The 9,817-nt window shown below is 41.9% G+C and overlaps 1 protein-coding gene across 3 annotated transcripts in view; it reads left to right on the forward strand.

The window, feature by feature from the left end:
* Positions 1-97: 97 nt before the first annotated feature.
* LOC110000124 (dachshund homolog 2-like) overlaps positions 98-9,817 on the forward strand; it is a 14,936-nt gene continuing 5,216 nt past the window's right edge. Inside the window, exons 1-2 of one of the 3 annotated variants that reach the window (XM_065962720.1) lie at positions 98-1,484; positions 4,558-4,667. In XM_065962720.1, coding sequence (XP_065818792.1) covers positions 988-1,484; positions 4,558-4,667 — 607 coding nt within the window. In that variant the 5' untranslated portion in view covers positions 98-987. The remainder of the gene's footprint in view (positions 1,485-4,557; positions 4,668-9,817) is intronic. The other 2 variants (XM_065962721.1, XM_065962719.1) reach the window with 2 other exon arrangements.

Here is a 9,817-nt window from a genome sequence, read left to right on the forward strand (position 1 = left end):
GCTGTCTGCTAGGTGTCACAACTGAGTCGCCGAACTTAACTTTGGACCAAAAAATTACCATTTTTGTGTCTGTATGGAAAAGGAAATCTTGGCGGGAATTCGACTAATGTTAACTGCTGGCTACACCGGAGTCACTGAGAAATAGTTGTCTGTTCTAAGAGTCATATGACGGTCAGTCCATAAGGTCAAAGGTTAAGGTGTGTACAGTGTAAACAGACCTGTGCAAATCAATTAAACTCAAAGCAGAGGTCAAAGGTTTCATGTAGAAAAATGAGCTAAAGGCTCAGACTGTAACAACACAAAATCTTGCAGTTGGATCCTTTTAATGATTCAACATAATAAAGACAAATAAATAAAAGAAAATGCTGGTTTCTTTCGCCACGGTGTCCGACGGTAAAAAACCATTGACCTCAATTGGTTTGAGTTTGGTTTTCACTTCATTTTAATTTCTGTCAGGTGTCCAGCACACCTGCACGGGTTGCATATTACCGCCATTGTTGCCATGCCTACCGCCCTCCCGTGTCTTTCATTGTTATCGTGGTCAGCCTCGAGTCGGTAACACAGCACAATGATCCTGCAGTCTGAGCAAAGATCGTAATTATCTATTTAACTCTTTTTTTAATCAAATTCAAGATCAAATGTCAATCATAAATCTGTCAAACCCACTCTGAAGCCCCGCCCCTCTAATCACCTTACATCCAATGGGAAGGCTTACTGTGTTGGGTTCTAGACTCTGATTGGCTGCTGTTGATTGGCTGCCTATGGGACAGAGAGGTAGAGAGAGAGAGAGAGAGAGAGAGAGAGAGAGAGATTTACTATCATACAGAGCATGATACAATCAGAGAGAGCGTGCGAGTTCAGTGGCGGGAACAGAGAGAGGAAGACTGAAGGAAACTCTGTGAAGAGATAAAAACAAAACGAAAGATAAATAATCAGACTGAGAAAGTGACACATCTTCTTTTTCTTCTTCTCTGGTTTTTGCTCTCCATGGCGGGCTCCTCTACCACCCCTCTGTCCCGGACCTCCACCCCTCCCACCGACCCCCTCTTCCACTCAGACCCGCCTTACAGCGCTCCCAACCTGGCCGGCTCCCCGCGCCTCCCCGCCGCCCGCCTGTCCGGAGCCTTCGTGAGCGGCAGAGTCCCGCTCGGTGTGAACGGGACGAGCGGCGGCGGAGCGGCTGGTCCGCACACCGAGTGTAAGATGGTAGAGGTCCACGGCGTGAAGGTGGCGTCGTTCACGGTGAGCGGCGTGGACCTCATCTGCCTGCCTCAGGTGTTCGAGCTGTTCCTGAAGCACCTGGTGGGCGGCCTACACACCGTATACACCAAGCTGAAGCGGCTCGACATCTGCCCGGTGGTCTGCACCGTGGAGCAGGTGCGCGTCCTGCGTGGGCTCGGAGCTATCCAGCCCGGAGTGAACCGCTGCAAGCTTATCACCAGGGCCGACTTCGAGACGCTGTACCGGGACTGCACCAACGCCAGGTGAAGGGGGCACACCAGAGCGCGTACACACAGGTTTAGGGTCACCATAATTAGTTTAAAGGTTATAAAATAATGATATTATATCATATTATTTGTATTAGTTTATAGGTTATAACTTATAATATAGATAGGCTATTATTGTATTATTATTATTATTATTAGTTTATAGTGTTTCGCTTTTTATTGAACGTTTTTAATGAAGTAAAATAAGTCTTTAATAAATAAAACACTTAATGATAAAGTTAATATGAGATATATAAAGAGGAATTATACAGTGACTCATGAAACTCATTATGTTTAAATCATTATTATATTCAGACTCAGGATTGTGATATATATTTAATGATAATAAAATAAATGATGTTATTATTCAGAAACATGGAGCCTCTTAACAGGATGAAAAACACAAATATTAAAATTATTATAAATGATAATGATGATATAAACATTTAAATTTGTCATCATATAAACAGAAGCAGACAGTAAATTAAACATGAATCAGGAGTGTTTCTGCATGCTTTATTATACAATGATTCATATTTATTTAATATCTACAAGCCGACATGAGACAGTAATCTATATTTATTAATACATTTAACTCATCATTTATATGTTTTTTAATGAAACAAACGAAGAAGGAAAGTTGTGGTAACGGATCACTTTGATTTAAAATCAGACGATAGAGTTTATAAATCTTTAATTATCTCTTAGGGTTTATTTTACACGTTAACATTTCAATCATGTAAAGTATTTATACCAACAAATCATTAAAAACATTTCAGAGTGATTTAAATGTTTCAAACTGAACGATGAGTTCACTGACTTTAATCATGAATTCATTTATTGATCTGTAAGGAGCTCTGATGTTCTCGTCCTGACAAGACGTGGATCATGTTTTTAGAAAGAACCTTTTTTCAGGAAGTGACATTATTTAGACAAGTGTGCAGAGCTCCTCTCAAGCCCCGCCCACTTGTCTAAAGATGGTCACTTCTGGTTTTGAAAAATAAAGGCGACCATGATGTTAACTTAGTAAATAATGGTCCAATTAGAGTCAAAGAGACCAGAAAGGGGAGGAGTTATGGGCAAGGATACATGTAATTGTTATCATGGGGGACAAAAAAAAGAAGCTATTTGGTTTCATTCCACTAAACGCAAAATCATTTAACTTGAAAAACAAGACACTTTATCTTTTCGTGTAATGTTTTTGCAGTGGACCTTCAGGGCTTTCGTACAATAACACATAAACACACATTTTATTTCCCCTCAGATTCATGTTTGTGCCGCCCCCAGGTGTGTGTTCACACGGGTGTGTGTGTGTGTGTGTTTGAGTTTACAGTGTGTGTGTTATTGTGTGTGTGTGTGTGTGTGTGTGTGTGTGTGTGTGTGTTTGAGTTTACAGTGTGTGTGTGTCATTGTGTGAGTTTGTGTGTGTGTGTGTTTGTGTTTTCAGTGTGTGCGTCATTGTGTGTTTTTTTTGTGTGTGTGTTTGTGTGTGTGTGTGTGTGTGTGTTTTCAGTGTGTGTGTGTTTGAGTTTACAGTGTGTGCGTCATTGTGTGTGTTTGTGTGTGGGTGTGTGTTCCTGCGTGTGTCATTGTGTGTGTGTGTGTGTGTGTGTGTGTGTGTGTGTGTGTGTGTGTGTGTGTGTGTGTGAGACTGACAGCGTCTCAGCTTTAATGTGAACTGACAGTTTGTGTTAATCACCTTTAAGCTCTGATCCTTATTATAATGATCATAGCTGTGTTTGTGTGTTTTTGTGTGTACGTTTTCACTCCCATTGGGCATTAATGTAAAGACATATACTGTTAGTAACTCTGTAATAATGCAGTCTAAAAACAGAACGAACCAATCACAGAGCAGCTCTCAGGTATATTAATGACTTACATTAGGAGAAGAAGAAGAACGGCTGAAATGAATCTGACAACAAAACAACATCAAACAACACAGATAATGTTAATGTCTGCATAACAAGTCTGACATCAGAGGAGACACACACACGCACACACACACACGCACACACACACACACACACACACACACACACACACGCGCACACACACGCACACACACGCACACACACACACGCACACACACGCACACACACACACACACACACATACACTGTAAATACACACACACACACACACACACATACACTGTAAATGCACGCACGCACACACACACACACACACACACACACACACACACACAGTAAATGCACGCACACACACACACACACACACACACACACACACACTGTAAATACACACACACACACACTGTAAACACACACACACACACACACTGTAAACACACACACACACACTCACACACACATACTCTCACTCTCTCACACACACACACACACACACGCACAAACACACACCCGTGTTATTATTAACTGTAGCTTTAACGCTGAACACTTTCATATGGGAGGTTATACCTGTGTGTGTGTGTGTGTGTGTGTGTGTGTGTGTGTTTTATATAAAGGACATTTTGTCCCAATTTAATTAGGTGTGGAATCCCCCCCCCACACACTCACACATTAAATTAAATTCCTCTGTAATGCGTCTGTGTGTGTGTGTGTGTGTGTGTGTGTGTGTGTGTGTGTGTGTGTGTGTGTGTGTGTGTGTGTGTGTGTGTGTGTGTGTGTGTGTCGGGTTGGCGGGTTGTCTCAGATCTGTCAATCAAACATTGACCTGTGTATAACCCTTACAGCGTGTCCTAGAAGCACGCGAGAGAGTGTCAGCGCCAAAATCAGCTGATTCTGTTGTTCTTATTGGAGTGTCCTAACTGAGCGAAGCAGCACGCTGTTTTTACCACAACACCTTGTTTCTTCTCTGTCGCTCGTGTAGACGGACGATGAATGAGGAAGGAGGAGGCTCGACAAGCATGGCCCTCGCTCTCCTCACTTAGCAAGGCTCGTTAGCTTGTTAGTTCGTTGTACAAAGTGGAGATAGTGGAGCCTTAATATTGTCCACATCATGATTGAAATGTTGACCTTTGATAAGAATGTAGTTTTATGTTTTTGCGGCCTGCAGGTTAAAAGACGTCTTGTTTCTTTATTATTTTCAGTTCTCGCCCCGGTCGTCCGCCGAAGAGGACGCTGGGCGTGGCCACGATGACTGACGGCTCCAGACTCCTTCCACATGGTCTGATAAGCCCCGCCCTGCTGTCACAAACAGGTGAGTGGAACATAAAGAACATTTTGTTAGAGGGAGTGTCCGTCAGCTCAGGTGTAAGTAAACAACATCCTCTTGCAGTTTCAAAATAAGAACAGAAATATATTTAAATTATATTTATATTCAGACACCTGCAGGTATCTGTCAGTCTGATGCAGTGTTACTGTGTGTGTGTGTGTGTGTGTGTGTGTGTGTGTGTGTGTGTGTGTGTGTGTGTGTGTGTGTGATTAAAGCTATATTTAGCATGCTTAATTAGCAGATGTCAAAATGAGTGACAGATTGAGTCTGACCTGAAGCAGTGTGTGTGTGTGTGTGTGTGTGTGTGTGTGTGTGTGTGTGTGTGTGTGTGTGTGTGTGTGTGTGTGTGTGTGTGTGTGTGTGTGTGTGTGTGTGTGTGTGTGTCTTTAATAATCTGTAGAGTGAAGCAGATTAAGGTGATTTTATGAATGTGACTTAGTGTTTGTCAGTTGGTTATTCATGTTGACAGTCTAAACGGTCATTCAGAGTGCAGAGCAGAAGGGGAGCTCTCACTGTTTGGATGCACATTATGTTTGTATGTGTCGACTCTTCAGTAGAAAACTCTGCTCATTCTTCTGCTGAGGAGGAGACGAGCAGCGCAGAAGAAGAGGGTGTGTGTTCATGAGAGTTTACACATTTCTGCTGCTGTTTGAAACACACCTGCTACAACCAAACAGTCGGACATCTTTACAAACTGGAGCTCTCTCTCTCTCTCTCCAACGTCACACTTGGACTTCGCAAAAACCGACCTTGTGCTGTGCTATGCTCGGAGCAACACACACAAGCACTGCAAATGCACGCGCACACACACGCACACACACTGAAACACACCCTGCTTTTTATTAAAAATACTCAAACTGCCACATTTGGTGACCGAGGTCAGAGACGGAGAGATCAAACACTGAAAATGATTAACTCTGTGCACACACATGCACACACACACACACGCACACACGCACACACGCGCACGCACACACACGCACACACACACACACACACACACACACACACACACACACACACACACACACACACAAACACACGCGCGCACACACACACACACAAAGTTAATTAAATGTGGTAAAGGTTGGGGTAAAAGAGAGAATAATGTCTTGTTCTCCTGTCCTTGTTGTCCTCTGAGCTCCTCATCAAACAGGAAGCATCAGCTCTGTGCACAGCCTCCTTCAGGTTAAAGCTCCTCATCAAACGGGAAGCAGCAGCTCTGTGCACAGCCTCATTCAGGTTAAAGCTCATCATCAAACGGGAAGCAGCAGCTCTGTGCACAGCCTCCTTCAGGTTAAAGCTCCTCATCAAACGGGAAGCATCAGCTCTGTGCACAGCCTCATTCAGGTTAAAGCTCCTCATCAAACGGGAAGCATCAGCTCTGTGCACAGCCTCATTCAGGTTAAAGCTCCTCATCAAACGGGAAGCAGCAGCTCTGTGCACAGCCTCCTTCAGGTTAAAGCTCCTCATCAAACGGGAAGCATCAGCTCTGTGCACAGCCTCATTCAGGTTAAAGCTCATCATCAAATGGGAAGCTTGGTGTATGAGAAGATGTGCGACTCTATAAGCAGCTCAGATGCTCGTCTCAGTGATGAATGAGTTTCTTCACTCTGAGTGCACAGCAAACTGTTTCCTGTGTGACAGGAAATAAGAAGAATCCATCAAAGTGACGTGTGTGTTTACAGTTCAGTGTGTCCTGTTTCTCACCTCACTGAGCTCTTTAACTCGTGCACTCATACTGAGATTATTATTTTTTGGCCACAACCTCAGAGTGATGTCACTTTGTAGGCTGATGACTTGTCCACTTAATGACCATATTTGGACAAGTGGGCGAAGCTGAAGTGGAGCGGAGGAAACCCTCATCATAGACTCCGATACAATCACACTGCTTTTGTGCCCCTGCTGGACATTAGGCAGAATACAGGTGAGGGATTTCACTTTGAACACAGCGAGGTGGCGTCCATGTCTTCTATACAGCCTGCTGTTTAAATATGAATTTGAAAGATGTTAATGATAATAAAATAACCTTTAAATAACATCACAGTCATAGTTTCAATCATTTAAATCTGAATCTATAACTGATTGTGATTTTCACTGATTCTTTCTGGTGACAGAAAGCGTTGTCCTCTCTGGTCCTTTTTTACGGTGGTCAGGAGGTGTCGGGTTAACTCATCTCCAAAACGCATCAACAGAAAAAACAAACACCTCATGATTCCAAATGACTGTTTGCATGTGTATCGCTGCTGTTTGTATTCCTGTTGTGTCGTTTGCATCTTCTTCGTTAATGCGGTTGGGTTGTTTCTTTTGAAAAGCATTTTGGATATTCAGCTGACACCTCCTGGCCACCATTCTTTGCCCTGATAATCCTAGTACTTACAGAAGCAGCCTGACCTAACCCCTAAACCTAACCCTAACAGCCTTATTTATTTATTTTCTCTACAAAGCATCTTTCATGTTTCCTTCTGAACTTTGTGAACAAGATATAGAAAACATGTTATTTATTATTTAAACTGTTAATCACAAACTTATTCATGACGTAATAAAAAACCTTCTTTCAGTGGATCATGTTTTATTTTGGTGGGGTTAACAAACTACAGTTTAAAGAGGAACAACAGCAGCACTTTCTTAAAGAGTACCAGAACCATAGAGCATGTTATAAAAAAATGACTGTGAGTCATGAACTGATCTGAAGTCAGCCTCCGTCTCCCGACGCTCAGCGCTCCACTTTCAGGAGCTCAAACATCAAAACATCCAAATCTGCTGCAGGGAAACAAAAAGAACAAAACTTTCTTTGTTTTTGTTCAGCCAGCCGCAGGGTCCCTGCCCGCTCGTTAGCTCCACTCCCTCGTTAACACTGATTTAATTAATTAATTAATTAATTAGAGGAGGCGATTAATTAGGTCAGTGGCTGCAGGGAGAGAGAGACGGTCGAGAGACAGCCACAGTCACAGGAGACACTCAGACGGCAGAGGGATTAATTATTAATCAATCAGCAAATCATTAAATCTGAAACATGTGCAACATCCAACTTCATGTGAAGTCTGAAACGTGCAACATTTACCTTCATGTGAAGTCTGAAACATGTGCAACATTTACCTTCATGTGGAGTCTGAAACATGTGCAACATCTACCTTCATGTGGAGTCTGAAACATGTGCAACATTTACCTTCATGTGGAGTCTGAAACATGTGCAACATTTACCTTCATGTGGAGTCTGAAACATGCAACATCTACCTTCATGTGAAGTCTGAAACATTCAACATCTACCTTCATGTGAAGTCTGAAACATGTGCAACATTTACCTTCATGTGGAGTCTGAAACATGTGCAACATCTACCTTCATGTGGAGTCTGAAACATGTGCAACATTTACCTTCATGTGAAGTCTGAAACATTGAACATCTACCTTCATGTGAAGTCTGAAACATGTGCAACATCTACCTTCATGTGGAGTCTGAAACATGCAACATTTACCTTCATGTGAAGTCTGAAACATTGAACATCTACCTTCATGTGAAGTCTGAAACATGTGCAACATCTACCTTCATGTGAAGTCTGAAACATGTGCAACATTTACCTTCATGTGGAGTCTGAAACATATGCAACATTTACCTTCATGTGAAGTCTGAAACATTGAACATCTACCTTCATGTGAAGTCTGAAACATGTGCAACATCTACCTTCATGTGAAGTCTGAAACATGTGCAACATTTACCTTCATGTGAAGTCTGAAACGTGCAACATTTACCTTCATGTGGAGTCTGAAACATGCAACATTTACCTTCATGTGAAGTCTGAAACATTGAACATCTACCTTCATGTGAAGTCTGAAACATGTGCAACATTTACCTTCATGTGAAGTCTGAAACATGTGCAACATTTACCTTCATGTGAAGTCTGAAACATGCAACATTTACCTTCATGTGAAGTCTGAAACATGTGCAACATTTACCTTCATGTGAAGTCTGAAACATGTGCAACATTTACCTTCATGTGAAGTCTGAAACATTCAACATTTACCTTCATGTGAAGTCTGAAACATTCAACATCTACCTTCATGTGGAGTCTGAAACATGCAACATCTACCTTCATGTGGAGTCTGAAACATTCAACATTTACCTTCATGTGAAGTCTGAAACATTCAACATCTACCTTCATGTGAAGTCTGAAACATTCAACATTTACCTTCATGTGAAGTCTGAAACATTCAACATCTACCTTCATGTGGAGTCTGAAACATGCAACATCTACCTTCATGTGGAGTCTGAAACATTCAACATTTACCTTCATGTGAAGTCTGAAACATTCAACATCTACCTTCATGTGAAGTCTGAAACATTCAACATCTACCTTCATGTGAAGTCTGAAACATTCAACATCTACCTTCATGTGGAGTCTGAAACATTCAACATTTACCTTCATGTGAAGTCTGAAACATGCAACATTTACCTTCATGTGGAGTCTGAAACATTGAACATCTACCTTCATGTGGAGTCTGAAACATTGAACATCTACCTTCATGTGAAGTCTGAAACATGTGCAACATCTACCTTCATGTGGAGTCTGAAACATGTGCAACATCTACCTTCATGTGGAGTCTGAAACATGTGCAACATTTACCTTCATGTGGAGTCTGAAACATGCAACATTTACCTTCATGTGAAGTCTGAAACATTGAACATCTACCTTCATGTGAAGTCTGAAACATGTGCAACATCTACCTTCATGTGAAGTCTGAAACATGTGCAACATTTACCTTCATGTGGAGTCTGAAACATATGCAACATTTACCTTCATGTGAAGTCTGAAACATTGAACATCTACCTTCATGTGAAGTCTGAAACATGTGCAACATCTACCTTCATGTGAAGTCTGAAACATGTGCAACATTTACCTTCATGTGAAGTCTGAAACGTGCAACATTTACCTTCATGTGGAGTCTGAAACATGCAACATTTACCTTCATGTGAAGTCTGAAACATGTGCAACATCTACCTTCATGTGAAGTCTGAAACATGTGCAACATTTACCTTCATGTGAAGTCTGAAACATTGAACATCTACCTTCATGTGAAGTCTGAAACATGTGCAACATTTACCTTCATGTGAAGTCTGAAACATGTGCAACATTTAC

This window comes from Labrus bergylta, chromosome 14 (assembly GCF_963930695.1).
Source record: "Labrus bergylta chromosome 14, fLabBer1.1, whole genome shotgun sequence".
NCBI classification, from domain to species: Eukaryota; Metazoa; Chordata; class Actinopteri; order Labriformes; family Labridae; genus Labrus; species Labrus bergylta.